This window comes from Arvicola amphibius, chromosome 2 (genome assembly GCF_903992535.2).
Source record: "Arvicola amphibius chromosome 2, mArvAmp1.2, whole genome shotgun sequence".
NCBI classification, from domain to species: Eukaryota; Metazoa; Chordata; class Mammalia; order Rodentia; family Cricetidae; genus Arvicola; species Arvicola amphibius.
The window spans coordinates 170506078-170522100 of NC_052048.2; the positions used below are offsets into that span (position 1 = coordinate 170506078).

The following is a 16023-nucleotide window of genomic DNA, read 5'->3' on the forward strand; positions in this document are numbered from 1 at the left end:
TGAGATGACTTTCTGCTAGACAGGACCAGAGAGAAGTCTAACTAATGAAATATAGGAAAGTCTTTGAAAACAGACTAGACAAACTTGAACCCAATTGCTCCACTTTGTTCCTGGTTGCTGTGACAAAACACTGTGACCAGAACCACTTGGGAGAAAAAGTTTGGTTTGGCTTACAGGTTAAGGTCCACCATCCATGGAAGAGAGGGAAGGAACTGTAGTAGAGATTCTGGAAGAATGCTGACTCTCGATTCCCCTGACTTCCATAGCTACCATTTTTATACAGCCAACACCTACCTACCTTGGGATGGCATCACCCACAGTGGCGTGGGGTGGACCCTTTTACATCTATTCACAATCAAGAAAAGACCCCCCACAGACACACCCACAGGCTAATCTGAGGGAAACAATTCCTTGATTGAGCGTTCCTCCTCCCAGGGATGTCTGGGTTTGTGTTGCAATGACGGCATACCTAACCAGGATGGCCTACTTTGCTCTGTATGTAACAGGCTACCAGTAGAGCAAAGTGCTTCCCATGAGAAGCACTCCCCTGCCCCCAGAGCTTCTGGTGAGGTTCAAGATTGCAGGAAAGCAGAGGACTTCGCTTTACCCTTGTGAGTTTTCTGTCCGTGTCTCCACCAAGATCGACGTGGGACAAACAGAGAAGGAAGTTGTTTCTTTCTGGACCCCCTCCTCTCCCGTCTGCTTTCTAGCCATTAGCAATCTTCGGCAAGACCTCTCAGGGCCATTTTGTTGAAGGCTAGCATTCTGTCAATGCAAGTTTCTGCTTTTATACCTAGGTAACCGTCAGAAAATCTAAAGCAGTGTTCCTGTCACCATTGTTTTCTCAGGAGCAGTACGTCTTCATTCATGATACACTGGTTGAGGCCATCCTCAGCAAAGAAACAGAGGTGGCGGACAGCCACATTCATTCCTATGTAAATACACTCCTCATACCTGGCCCAGCAGGGAAGACAAAATTAGAAAAACAATTCCAGGTGAGTTTACTTACTTCAATGCCTCTCTACTGTCACTAGAGAACTGAGTGTCCCTGTAGCACCTCATTTGACTAGACAAGGCCCCCGTGGAGGCATTGGGAGTGTTGCTGGAATAATGGCTTTGCGTTTGAATCACGCTTGTTCCTTACAATAGGTTACAGGGCCACGAGGTAGATTTTAAAGAGAGCTTAATTCTAGTAGCAAGTGGAAAAGTTGTCAGAAACCATGGACTAACTTTGATAAATGCAGATGTGACCCAGGAAAGAAGGACACAGAATTACAGAATGAACAGACAGGACTCAGAATACCAACTGGAGAAGTACTTCTTTTGCTTTCAAAAGAACCAGACTACTTCAGCACAAGAGCAGTGGCTCAGGCTGTTCCTGCTACTCTTGGAGACAACCTGTGTCTCACTTGAAACCCTCGGGCTAGAGCAGGTCACCTACCCACAATAGCTGCCTCAACTCCAGTTCCTCCCACTCACCAGTCTCGCAGCAGAAAACCAGTGAGGGAGGGGGACAGGCTTTGTTTGTTCTCGAATTTCCAAAATGCTAGTGCCCCGACTTTCGGAAATAACTTCGCAAAGATTTCAGAAAGTGCGTGCTAGCCGACCTGCATCTCGTACCAGAGAAAGTGCAGGCTCAGACTGGGAATGAGGGCTGTACCTTCCCTGCACACAACCCACGCTATCCTTAAGCTTCTCGGGGTTTCAGGAGAAACAGGGTTACTTTCTAAGGAGAGACAATCTGGGGAGAATTGAGAAGACGCTAGGAAAGGCTCAGAAGCCTTAGATGGAGATCTTTTCTGCTTGTTCTTTGCCTAGCCCACAACATAGTGTGCTAACCGCCAGCCCCTACCTCTACCTTCCTGGAGCTTCCCTTTTGTTCCGGGAAAGGAAGAGAAAGACTGGGATGACCACTGACCCCAGACTTTGTTTTCAGAAAGATGCCGTGTCTTGCTCAGCAGACCTATGTGGGTCACAAAGGAATGCATTGGAGAAAGTATACAGTCTGCTTTTTAGAAATAATAAAGAGACATAAAGCATGGAAATTAGCTGGCAAGCATAACCTTTACAGAGATGAAAGGGAATCTCTCTTCCTAATTTTAAAGTCATACCTGTTGTCAATATAATTTCACTTAAATATGATTAACCCACTGCACAGCCACATAAGAGAATTGATACAATTTAAGATGAATTAGTCAGGGTTGAAATAGAAATGAAACTTAAACATTCTCCAAAAGAGAGATTTGGCTCTTTTGTTTCCATTCAGAATATAAGCATGGAAACGCAGGTGTAAAGGTGTACTCTTCTTTAAAACAGTATTCATTCAAGTTCATCCAAAGAAAATTTTCTTTACAACAAATTACATGTCTATTCTATAAATACTTACCAGATATCTATTAGATGGCAGGCTTCAGTGGTTAGTACTGAATTATGAACTTGTGGGCTGAGGCGATGGCTCAGTTGGTAAATTGCTTGCTGCATGAACATGTGAGTGTGTATTTACATCCCCAGCCCCATAGGAAAAGCTTCACATAAGTGGTGCAGGTCCTGTAATCCAGCCTGTGGAAGCAGGTTCCTGTGCATCTCTAGGCTCGCTGTCTCGTCAGTCCAAGTGAATCAGTGAGGAACAGGTTCAATTAGAGATCACACAGGAAAAATGAACTTCTGATAAAGATACCTGGTGTCAACCTCCAGCCCCTACATAAACACACACACGTAAACACACACACACACACACACACACACACACACAATATATATATATATATATATATATATATATATATATATATATACACATGTGCTTTAAAACAAAAGTAAAGGAGCAGCCGGAGAGAAAGCTCAACAGTTGAGAGATCTCATCTGCTCTAGCTAAGGACCCACATTCGTTCAAAGCACCCACAATGGGTAACTAATAAACAGCCTATGACTTCAGCTTTAGGGAATCCAGCACCCTCTTCTGGATTCCTCAGATACCTGAACCCACATATACATGTAACCACACAGGCACATACACATGTATACATAATTTAAATTAAAATACATCTTTAAAAATTAAAAGAGCACATTCAACTCTCTCACGGTGCTTGCATTCTAACGAGAGAGAAAGATAAGAAAATAGACAAACCCAGAACTCTGGGAAGTCCCACTGTGGAAGGAAATGATTCTGTAGGTGCACAGATGAGGGTGCAACTTAGGGACTAACTGTCTGCATCCAGAAGAGGACTCATTTGACTTGTAGGAGAAGTCAAACATTTGCAAAGGAGAAAAGTCAACTATAATAGCTCAGACTCTGTTAAGTGGGAGGGGGTGATGGTCTCTGTGGCTGAGAATTCAAGAGAGAAGGCTCACAAATGCAGGATGTGGTGGAGGACAGATGCTCAGATCACTTGTTTGTGTCCATGTAACTTTGAATTACTAGAGGCACGTTAGCAAGATTTTCCTTGTTAAATCAAACAACTGAGGTACAGGGCTCTACAAACAAAAAGTTTCCTTGGGCTTGTGATTCTGTGGACACATGGTACAAGAAGTCACATCCGGTGATGGCTTTTTTGCTAAATGCCAAAGTGTCAAGTTCCTCAGAACATCACCTGGCAACATGAAAAGCACACGCACGTCCGTGTGTGTCTGTGTCTCTCTGTGTGTTTGTGTGTGTGTGCATGTGTAAAACTCTCCACCTCTTATAAAATAAAGCTACTAGGATTCATTCACAGGAGCTCTAACATAATGACTTAATGTAATCTTAGTCACCTCCCCAAATCTCCACCTCTATACCATAGCTGACCTCAGTTTTCACATCTCAATACCTCACAACAGGGATTAAATTTAAACACATGAGGCCTTGAGGAGCACATTCAAATGATACCCAAACAATAGTAGTACATGCTTCAATTAAGGTGTGTAGTATGTAACTTAATACTGCATTTAAATGGTAAGAGATCAAGCCTGGAGAAAAAATCCGGACCAACTTGGAGATGCTTATTTGAGGTGTTGGATCTGGGTAAGATGAAGACTAAAAATGAGGTGTTTACGAAGGTCTGGAAGAAGGTATAGAGAGAGATACAGCTCAGTGGGAGACCTCTTACCTAGGATGCACCATGCCCTAGGCTCAAACCCCAGTACTTCAAAAAAGCAGGGATAACAGGAGTTAAGAGGGGTAAATGGAAGGCATGAGCGAATAAGAAGTAGTGAGAAATAAAAGAATCCAAAGAAAGTAAGATTTCAAGCAGAAAGAAAAATGAAGAGGTGGCGAATGCTGATAACAAAGGAATTCCTGGGCAGAAGGCAGTGGGGCTGAACTTTTGCAGGAGCTATGTCAATATGTGCATTGAAACCAGATAACAGAGTTACAAACCAAATGGAGAGGACACAACAAGAAGCAGGCGAGAAGAAGGAAAAGGCATTGGAGGAGGGACAATTAGAACAAAATGTATTGACATATGTGTACGAAAATGATCTGATGATGCCCGTCTCTTTGTGCACCAAGCTTTAAAAAAATCAGCTTTGTAAACCAACTATATTTGAGGAAGCATAGAGAACAGTCACATAGCTCTTTTTTAAAAAGTGGTTTTCTGAAGTCCATAGAGATGTCTCAGTAGTTAAGATTGATTGCTGCTCTTCCAGAGTACCTAAGTTCAGGTCTCAGCACCCATGTCAGGTGGCTTTCAACTAATACAACTACAGCTCCAACAAGTATAATATTATTTTCTGGGTTTTTTATGGGCTCCTGAACACATTTGGCATGCACACAGAGAAATGCGCACACAGGCACATACATATACACATACATGAATAAAATATTACCTAACTTGACACTGAAAGGAATCATAAAGATAGATAGTTACTAGGAAATACAAGCTTAGAGGGCAGGACAGACTTTATGTTATTTATTCTTTATTTTGATTATGCTTTAAAAAGACATGTATGAGCTTCTTTTAACTAGGTGAAGGAAGAAAATTGGAATTTGCAAAGATCCTTAGTAAGTGCAGAGGTAGGATTGAGAACACCAGGGGAAGGGCTGGATTATGAAGCAGAAAGACCTCGGTGGTTTACATAACAGATGTGCTTGGAAAGGAATGGACAGCCTCCCAGGCTGGCAGCTGAGAGAAAACACAAGGAACAGGGACAAGTCTGCCCTTGATGCAGGAAGAGGAGAATATTCACAAGCAAAGTAGGAACATGCTGGGTTCCATGGCCCACACCTGGAGTCCCAGCACTCAAGATGCTGAGGCTTAAGGATTGTCACAGATTCAACATCAGCCTGGGCTACAGAGTGAGACCCTATTTTCAAAAATGAAAGGGTGTGATAGAACATGATTAATACTTTAGAAATATTTTCCCTTTTTAAAATAATATATCTATTTTTATTTTATGTGCATTGACATTTTGTCTGCATGTATGTCCGTGTGAGAGTGTCATATCTTGGAGTTACAGAAACTTGTAAGCTGCCAAGTAAGCACTTGTGGACGCTGGGAATTGAACCCCGGTCCTCTGGAAGAGCAGTCAGTGCTCTTTGCCACTGAGCCGTCTCTCTAGCCCCCTAGAAGTATTTTCTAACCTTAAATAAAAACATACTGTAAAGGTGGGGGTAGAAGATAAGGCTTTGCCAGATTTTTAAGAAATAAAAAATTTCCCAATATTGGTGGTGAAAAAAATCTAGGTGGAAAATCAGCCCATCTACTTTATGGAACACATAATTATTTGGTACCAAGAAGGTGTGTGTATAAAAAATTTATAGGGCAGTGTCAATAAAATGGTATTTAAGGTTTCAGTCACCGAAACCCAACAGTATACCCTTTAGCATCCTGATGAAGTAGTTTGTAGGATTCCTTCCAGAAATTAACTGTTTAACACCAGTGAAAGTAATTAGTGGAAATGGAGGGCACAGGCCACAAAGGAAGCCATCAGCAGGACTCTCTCATAATGAAAGTTCTTGAAATACAGCCTAGATGCTTCTGGACTTGACTAGAAAGGGGCTTAATTCAAGCCCTAGGAAACAAGTCGGCCATGTTTGCAGTGTCCTTCTTTTGTGGAGGGGTTGTCGGTGTGGTTTGGGCATCTGGTGCCATGTGTGAAATGACCTGCACTCTTCCTTGCTTCCCATATAGCTTCTGAGTCAGTCCAATATTCTTCAGAGCGATTACTCGGCAGCCCTGAAGCAGTGCAACCGGGAGAAAAACAGAGCGTCGTCCATTATCCCTGGTATGTCACATGGAATCCTGAGAAATCCACTTGGCTTTTTATTTCCATAACAGAAGGCCTGCATATCTATCTGTAATAGACATGTATACCAACCATAATGTTATGTCTGTTGTCATATTGTTCTAATTATACCCAGTATGTGAGTCTTATCAAGAATGTACAACTTGGGGCTGGAAAGATGACTCAGAGGTTAAGAGCATTGCCTGCTCTTCCAAAGGTCCTGAGTTCAATTCCCAGCAACCACATGGTGGCTCACAACCATCTGTAATGGGGTCTGGTGCCCACTTCTGGCCTGCAGGCATACACACAGACAGAATATTGTATACATAATAAATAAAATAAACAAAAAAAGAATGTAAAACTTGACTTTAACAATTAGCCAATTAGTTTAACCATCAAAGGCTCTCATTGAGAAGTGTAACTTTGGTTAACATTTGGGAGTTGTTGGGGGAAAGTGGCTAATCACAGTGAGCATGTTTGTTTACTTGGAATGTTCTGTGTTCCAGTGGAAAGATCAAGGGTGGGCATTTCGTCGCTGAGTGGGGAAGGCACGGACTACATCAATGCATCCTATATCATGGTAAGTCCGAGACATCATGGGAGAGCTTACCAGCAGCCTGCGTGTTACCAGAATTAACAGCAAAGCCGGCTGGCTCCCAACAGCACCTGTAGGACATCAGGCCCATATAATAATTGTGGCACACAGTTATTAGCGACCAGAGGAATACCAGCATACCTTGAGGTTTTCATGTGTGCTAGAACAAAAGAAATCTCAACCCAAATTAATAAGGAAGCACAGGGTCTTAAATTCACCTTTCAGAGCCAATGAACAAACATAAATTATATGTTTCCATTCCTCTGCACAGATCTATGGCAGAGACAGGACACATCAGCAGGACACATGAAGCCCAAATTCACTATAGTTAGCACCCCACGTTTTTAGCACAGCTCTTCCCTATATACTGGATTCGCTTGAGCTATTGGATTTCTAATGACCTTCTCCAATGAGGTTGTCTGCTGAGTGGCTGGGTGCTTTGCTGGTTTCATGATCCTTTATTAACATCGCAGGATGGTCAATCACACAGCTTGGTTTCAAATGAAAGAGTCCTAATCTTAATGCCCAAGCCATTGTTCTAGTTAGCCAGCAAAGACATGACATGCATGTGGGGAACAAGGAGATGTGCAGATACCACTGTCGAACACACCCCACTTCAGATGAGTCCGTGGGAGTAGTGAAAGACCACACAGTACACAGCATGGAAACTATTTAATCTTGTTACCCCACTTTCCAGGCTTCTTAAATATAATCAGAAAGGAGCCTTCCTGATCCCTCTCATAGGGGAGGCAGCCATGAGGCCAGGACATGGAAGGTGACCTAGGGTGAAGAGGTGCGAGATTTAGTATTCTCATGCCAGGGGCTTGTAGACAATAAATAAGAATTATAAACTCTGTCATGGATTTCCACTCTACCTAGTGCAAGACGCATGTGCACAAGTGATCTTGATACTTCTACTCCTAGTGGTCATAGCATTTCTTAAGATAAACTTGCCCACAACACTGAATTTTACCCCAGTTTGGTCACCTTTAAGATGAAAGTTTTGGTTTCTATCTCTGTCTCATTGATTCTTTACTAGGAAGGAAACTATACACAGCTAATAGACAGCACCGAGCAAATGCTGGTTGTAATACAGTATTACTTCAATACACTATCTACAATTAAATACACTGCTTTAACACAAAACATGTTTCTCTGCCTAGTCCTATCAGGGTTCTTTTATCTTGTCTTTGGTTTTGTAGGGTTATTACCAGAGCAATGAATTTATCATCACCCAGCATCCGCTTCTGCACACCATTAAGGACTTCTGGAGGATGATATGGGATCATAATGCCCAGCTGGTGGTGATGATTCCAGATGGTCAAAACATGGTAGGCCACTTTTGGTTCATTTCTTAGAAGGAAAGCATAATATTGCAATAGCCAGATGCCTATCGTGCACACAACAAAAAGGTAATCTTATTTCTACCTAATGGACTAATCTCACTGGAGTCATGCTTTGCTAGGCTGGATTGGTTATATGTAGTCCCGCTGGATCGACGTAGTGAATGAGAGATCTAAATGAAGCAGATTAAAATTGCTAAAGATGCATTGGTGACGCTACGTAAGCACATCAGGATTGCAACCACAAATGATGCAAGTCTTTACTCTTCTAGTTGCATTTTTAAGATAAAATATATAACATTGTGTTGAAAATCCCATTTAAGTCTTTGTGTTTTATTTTATTATTTTGTTTACAATCCCATGAAGGCATAGTCGAAGAAGTAGTTACATTCTCTTAATAATATCAACCAAGGCTGTTCCATGTTGACTTGGTAGTGTGAGTCTTTTTATGAAGAAGAGGAAGATTTAGGAAACTGTCAAATTTATTCTTAGAGAATTTCATACATGCATAAAGTGAAATAGGCTGATACCCACCCCCAACTCCCGGATTCTCCCAACACACACCTCTCCCAACTTGAAGTGTTTTTTTTTAAAGAATTCACTACAAATATTGCTGACCATATATGCATGGATACATCACTGTCCAATGGAAGATGGGCACCCTACAAGTGCGGTAGCCCCAAAGAAGAATAAATCCTCCTCCGTGAGCTGCTCTCAGCTCACCTCCTCAGCTAGAATGGTGCCCCATGAGCTCCTCTCCTGTCCTTACTGGAAAGCTCCATTTCTTAAAAACTGTAAACTTGTAAAGGAAGAGCCTCTTCAGAATCAGAATATCGGTGGCACATCCACTCTTTTCTCTATGTTTGTAAAACCTAAAGACTTAGTCAGCATTAATGTTTGACTCGGGCTTTGCATATACCCAGTTTACAGGAAGTCTATGCCCTTTCTTGGTCTCCTTCAGGCAGAAGATGAATTTGTTTACTGGCCAAATAAAGATGAGCCCATCAACTGTGAAAGCTTCAAAGTCACTCTTATGTCTGAAGAACACAAATGTCTGTCGAATGAGGAAAAACTGATAGTTCAAGACTTCATCTTAGAAGCGACACAGGTATGGAGACATGTTAAGGGATGAACACATGCCCTGCTCTTATTTGAGGCATGTGCTAACTTGGGAATCTTTCTTTTTGATATTTTAATTGCTTTATTGAACTATATCTTTTTCTCTGCTCTCCTCCCTTCCTCCCCCTTTCCTTCTACCATCTCCCATGATCCCCATGTTCCCAATTACTCAGGAAATCTTGTCTTTTTAGAAATGGAAAAGATTCCAATTTCTTACAAATGCACGAAATTCCAAAACTAACCAACATTCTTTTACTTACCATTTTTACTTCCAGAATCTGACAGAATCATTAAACCATTAATCTTAGCTAAACTAGACAATCCTTAACTCTGTGTAGCCAGAAAAGCAAAGATTTCTCTTTTACTTCAGATTGGTTGCTGACAGAACATAAGTTGAAACTATTTTTTAAAGAATTTAATATTAATTCTCTTGACTTGAGATTAATTTTTATTTTCTGTAAATGGGTGTCTTATCTGCTTATATGTCTGTACACCACATGTATACAGTTCCCGTGGAGGCCAAAAGAAGGCATCAGATCCCCTAGAATGGGAGCTGCAGGTGGTTGTGAGCCATCATGTGGGTGCTAGGAATTGTCCTCTGAAGAGCAGGTAGTGCTTTTAACTGCAGACCCCTCTTTCCAGGTCCTAATCCTAATTCTTTTGTCTTAAAATCAGCACATTGTCTTGCTTTCCTCCCGTAAATCTCCATCGTTAGTAAGAAGGCTTATTTCAAGAAAATATTCATTAGAGATCCATTGTCTTGTTCTACTGATTATCCGATCCCTCTCATTGCCTAGCTCAGCCTTAGAAAATACAGCTTTTTCCTAGTATTATACAGAACACACACTAAATAATAAGCATTCATGACTAACTCCAGTTCAATGCATCTCAAGCATGTAAATCAAATGCCATTAGTGCCCTAATCTCCAGAAAGCCAGTCCAGAAATGATAGGTAGTTCTAAAACAGCCGTTGGGAAGGCAAGATAAAGTAGGCATTTCCATTCACTTCATTTGTAGCTACTGTCTCCTAAAAGTCACAGCATTTGAGGTTGGTGAAGAGGTAAAAGATGATGCTCTAGGGACCAGACTCACTTCAACATCCAGAAAGTTCGTTAAATGAGGAAAGTCAAAATCTGGGTGTCTGTTATTTATTTTTTTATAAAGACTATTTTTAACATAGTATATATAATATAGTACAGTGATACAGTAAATGATTCACAGGGTACTGAATTCAATAAAGGAACCTAACCTTTACCTTGAAGATCCTTCACATTCCTCCTACTCATTCATGCTGTCCTCCCTTCAGATATAGTACCCTCTTCCCTCATTCTCTTGACTTACTTCGTAATTTCTCCTTTTATCTCTGTTTTCCTTAAAATTGTGTTGTTTCAACTTTATATGTTAACCTTTACATAAACTATGTAGATTTTTTTTAACTGTTTGCTACTTTGCCTCATTATAACGTTGATAACATTTATTCACGTAGTTGGGTATAAGTCAATTCTGTTTGCTTCTGCTGTCAACATATCCAGTATGGTTTCTCGATCTTATATTTAGGGCACTACTTGTTTGAAGTTGGGTTTTTTTTTTTTGTCCTTTTGCTTCATTTTGTTTTGTTCAGATATTTGCTGTTTCAAGTGGTACCTCACCAAATGTGTTTACACATATGCCCTCGTGTCCCAGAGCTTACAGACCAGCAGTATCAGCTCAGCCCACACTCTAGGATGTATGGACTTGTTCCTAGCATCGCCACTTCTTTCCAGTGGGCTCCTCGTCGCTCCCTCTGTTAACATGGAAATCCTTTCGTTTTAGCTTATAATAATTCTTGATATTTGATGAGTCAATTCATGACTTTATTTTCCTTGTTAATAGTATTTTGATTGTCTGGATATTATTATTATTGTTATTATTATATATTATATTATAAAAATATATATTATATTATTATTATATTAACTGCATAAAACTGATTTTGAGACATTCGTCCCATTGCAATGATTTTCTCCTTCCACATTGAGAGATGATATTTATTTTCATCATCTAGCTTCAGTTTCTAGTTTTTTTCAGTTGTTCCACTCGTGATAAACTCTTACTAACCAGCATCCTTTAAAAACACTAATTTGTTCTTTCTTCTTGTAGGATGATTATGTTCTGGAAGTAAGGCATTTTCAGTGCCCCAAATGGCCAAACCCGGATGGTCCCATTAGTAAAACATTTGAGCTTATAAGTATTATCAAAGACGAGGCTGCTAACAGGGATGGGCCCATGATTGTTCATGATGAGTAAGTTTTACAGTCTCAATCGCTGTACACCTCTGGGTATATGCATACTTCTTTTATCCTCAGACCAGCCTGGTGCTTTGTGCACATGTGCTGATTCAGCCAGGGTGGATTAATTTATCATCAAAGGTCACACAGAACATTTCCCCTTTATGTAACTTCTGGTAAAGGCAAAAGACTTAGATATGAACACAGAATCTGCTCTTACGCCTTATAGCGGGGGCATTTGTTGAGATGAGACACATTTTCAGCACTGGAAGCTACCCCAGGATATGTCTCAGCTGTTTACTTCTTGAGAAAGGAGTAAAAATGACTATTGTTTGATGTTTCTTGTTGGTTTTGTTTCTGTTTTTTTCTGAAAGAGCACTCTTTATCCAATGATTTTTTTCTGTTTCTGTAACAATGAAAATGCTAGAATTGTGTTATATAGCTATCCTATAAGGTATATAGTATATATATTATAACTTCAAACATGTTTAATAGAATAAAAATAACAATGCTTATGCAAACAGTAAAGTTTCTATAAAGGCCCTTGCTATTAACGGCATGAACACTGTCCAATTAAACCTTAATTCTTGCACAATACAAAGAAGGAAAGACATGCCATTTCAAGACTGTGCTCTCAGTTACAAAGGAATTTGATGCATCTGAATGGAGTCTTTGCCTTTTCTCTTTACTGCAAGGCATGGAGGAGTAACAGCAGGAACTTTTTGTGCTCTGACAACACTTATGCACCAACTAGAAAAAGAAAATTCCATGGATGTTTATCAAGTAGCCAAGATGATCAATTTAATGAGGCCAGGAGTCTTCACTGATATTGTAAGTGATGAACCTCATCTTTCATTTTTGAAGTATCACTTTCTAGATGGTACTAAAGCCTTTTTATCCTATATAAGGAAGATCACAGTGGTTGGTAACATTCAAGCTAAATTACAAATCTGCACCTTGTAGAAGACTGGCAGATTAAAAAAAAATCTAAGTCACACCATCCCTTTTTACAGGATTCATTGTGAATCGTAATATCTTTAGCAGAATTACCCACAAATTGATTTCTTCAGCAAACTATGGACTTAAATTCCTGGGGTTCAAGTAGGGCCTTCACAGAACCCCAGGAGGTACATCCCAGACTAAAAGGTTAGAACTATTAACTCTTCTCTAGCCAAATCCAGTTTCTTTTTTTGTTTCTTTCTTTTTTTTTTTTTTTTGATTTTTGGGTTTCTTTTGTTTTTTTAATAATTAACTTTTATTTATTTTACATTACAACCACAGTTCTCGCTCCTACTACCCCTATCCCTAGCCTACCAACAGTCCAGTCCTCCCAATGGGTAAGGGCTCATCAAAGTCTGGCACATTAAGTTGGGGCAGGACCAAGCCCCTCTTCCCTGCATTAAGACTAAGCATGGCATCCCACTACAGGGAATGGGCTCCATCAAGAGAGCTCATGCACCAGGAATAGATCCTGGTTCTACTGCCAGGGGCTACTCAAATAGTCCAAGCTTCACTACTGTCTCCCACATATGGAGGGCTTAGTTTGTACCATGGAGGCTCCACACCTGTCAGTCTAGAGTTTCTGTTCCGTTGTCTTTGTAGAGTTCCCCTTCATAATCTTGACCTCCCTTGCTCATATATTCCCTCCTCCCTCTCTTCAATTAAATTCCTGGAACTCAACCTGGTGCTTGGTTATAGATCTCTGCTTCTGGTTCCATCAGTTACTGGATGAAAGCTCTATGATGATAGTTGGTCTGGCTGTTCACCAATGTGATTACAGGGGTAGGACAGTTCAGGCACCCTCTCTACTATATGTACTCACTCATAAGTGGCTACTAATTAGATGTAAAACAAAGGATAACCAGACTACAATCCACAGCTCCAGAAAAGCAGGGAGGACTTTAAGAGGGACACATGGATTGCCCTGAAATGGAGAATTAAAGAAGATCTCTTGGGTAAACTGGGGACAGGGAGGGGCAATGAAGGGAGATAAGAATATGAGGGAACAGGATGGTGGCAGGGGAGGGATGCAGTAGGAGAGCAATGAAAGAGAGATCTTGATAGAGAGAGCCACTATGGGGTTAGGGAGAATCCTCATGCTATGGAATTCCCCAAGAATCCACAAGAATGACCACAGCTAAAACTCCTAGTAAATCCAGGATCCTAAATTGACCAATAACTGATTCCTGAGTGCTTTTAAGAGGAAAGAGCCATGCCAGTTAAGAACAAGACACACTACCTCCAATTCCACAGTTTAGCTTAGGAAGAACCTAAAAGTGTTATTATTGTGGCAAAGTAATGAGAAACTTGGTGAGAGTCTCAGGCACATTTCAAAGTCCTGGTGTCACTATCTTCTTCTTAGCTGATTACAGATAAGGGCCTCATCGAAGGATCATTTGGTAGCATGAAACCCCTTTTCTCAGGGCAGACCATCACACCAGGCAGAATGATAGAGTGTGAAGAACATTTGCTGCATAGTGTGTCCAGTCAAGGTGCTATGCTCTGGTGATATACTACAGTCGTTGTTGAGCCCTTTCTGTGGATGCACAGAAACATGTGATTACACAGTGATTAAAGGAAAATAAGATGCTTATCTTTGAGGGTTGGGTTATATGACTCAGTTAGTAGAATGCTTCCTTTAAAAGCACAAGGAACGAGTTTTGATCCTCACAGAGCATGGATGAATAGTCCTACGACTTGGGAGGCAGGGACAAGAGTCTCCGGTCATCCTCAGCTACATGGTGAGTTCAGCACCAGTTTCAGGTTTATGACACTATGAAAGAAAGAAGCAGAAAATGGAAAGAAAGATGTTGCTTTGGAAAAGGCTATAAACACTGAGCACCAATGAACCGCATTTGCATGATCTTCCATCTACAGGAAACAAAGGAATAGGAACTGAGTGCTTATTACTGTCCGATGTGCATGGGCTTCTCCCCCAAATCCAATGTCCACTTGCTCATTCATTATAAAACTTTTGTCAAAAATTTTGATGTAGTCAAATAGATAAAAAACCAAATGTAGATTGTGCACCTCCGCTGAGCACAAACCCTTAATACAGCCCTGCGCCCTTCTGTGAACAATGCCAAAATGCATCTGAAATCATTCCTGGTTTCTGCAAATTCACGTCTCTGTGGAGCTTCCAGTCTGTGATCTCCCTCTCTGTGTTTTCTAGGAACAGTATCAGTTTCTCTACAAAGTGGTCCTCAGCCTCGTCAGCACAAGGCAGGAAGAGAATCCGTCTGCCTCTCTGGACAGTAATGGTGCAGCTTTGCCTGATGGAAATATAGCTGAAAGCCTGGAGTCTTTAGTTTAACACTGAAAGGGTACAGGACAACCCAGTCTAAGCATTGTTTTCATCTTTCTAAAGTTAGAAAACATGAGTCAGTTCTGTTGTCTGTTTTCTTCCTGTGACGTGATGGTAACTCATTCTGCTGCCAAATTGACACCATTAACAATGTGTGCCTTTTTGAAAGACTTCTTGTAATTCACTTATTATGTTAAAACTAAAATGATTGAATTTTACAGGATTTCTAAGAACTGAATTATGGTATTTTTTTCCATATTGATTTTAACAGAAAATTTTCAATTTATAGATTATAGGAATCACCATCCTTGGAAAACATTTGTTTCTAAGTGTCAAATTTTTAGCTGTATTTGTAGCAATCATCAGGTTTGCTAGGAATATAACTTTTAATGTAGTAGATTGTAAGTCAACCACTTCATCCCCAATGCCATCCAACATTTTACAACTGCAGTATTCACCTGAAGGAGGAATGATCTAGTAACTTGTGTAAATACTGCTGTGATGTCTTCATGGACCAAATTTATATTTATAATTGTAGATTTTTATATTTTACTACTGTGTGAGTTTTCTAGTGGTGTACTTGAGGTTAATGATGTAGTTTATTCTCTGGTCTTACTTACTCCACATGTCTTCTAAAGTTGTATTGTGCTAGCCAAGGCACTAACCTTGTTTCTGCATGTCATTTTAACACTTGTGGGAAATAGAAAACCACTTGTTTTAAAAGATGTTTTTATGGGAGTAACACCTTACCAAACGTTCCTTGAATGGTTTTTATCCAAGAAGTTGCAAAAAATAAATATATTGCCATTAACTCGTGTTTACTTGTGGAATGTTGTGCTAACTGATGTGGGGGGGGGGGAATTACAAACATGGGTCCCACTGAGGAAAAGTGCAAAGCCCAAAGAAATGAGACAGAGTATCAGCCTGTGGTCCCTATCACAGTTTGAATGTAACTGAACCCATAATATCATAGGGAGTGGCACTAATTGGAGGCGTGGCTGTGTTGGGGTGGGTGTGGCCTTACTGGAGGAAGTGTGTCACTGTGGGGCAGGCTTTGAGGTTTCCTGTGCACACATATGGCCCAGTCAGTCAGTCGACTTCCTACTGCCTTCTGGCCAACATGTAGCCAGCACTCTCTCTGCCTACTTGCCTCCATCCTCTCCACCATGATGGTAATAGGCTGAACATCTGACA

At 40.6% G+C, this 16023-nt stretch overlaps 1 protein-coding gene across 1 annotated transcript in view; it reads left to right on the plus strand.

The window, feature by feature from the left end:
- Window positions 1–15358, plus strand: part of Ptprz1 (protein tyrosine phosphatase receptor type Z1) — a 130687-nt gene extending 115329 nt beyond the window's left edge. The window contains exons 24-31 of the mRNA XM_038319429.1: window positions 849–995; window positions 6108–6201; window positions 6708–6781; window positions 7999–8127; window positions 9101–9247; window positions 11398–11540; window positions 12221–12356; window positions 14698–15358. Of these exons, the coding sequence (XP_038175357.1) occupies window positions 849–995; window positions 6108–6201; window positions 6708–6781; window positions 7999–8127; window positions 9101–9247; window positions 11398–11540; window positions 12221–12356; window positions 14698–14838 (1011 nt within the window). The 3' untranslated portion in view covers window positions 14839–15358. The remainder of the gene's footprint in view (window positions 1–848; window positions 996–6107; window positions 6202–6707; window positions 6782–7998; window positions 8128–9100; window positions 9248–11397; window positions 11541–12220; window positions 12357–14697) is intronic.
- Window positions 15359–16023: the final 665 nt, after the last annotated feature.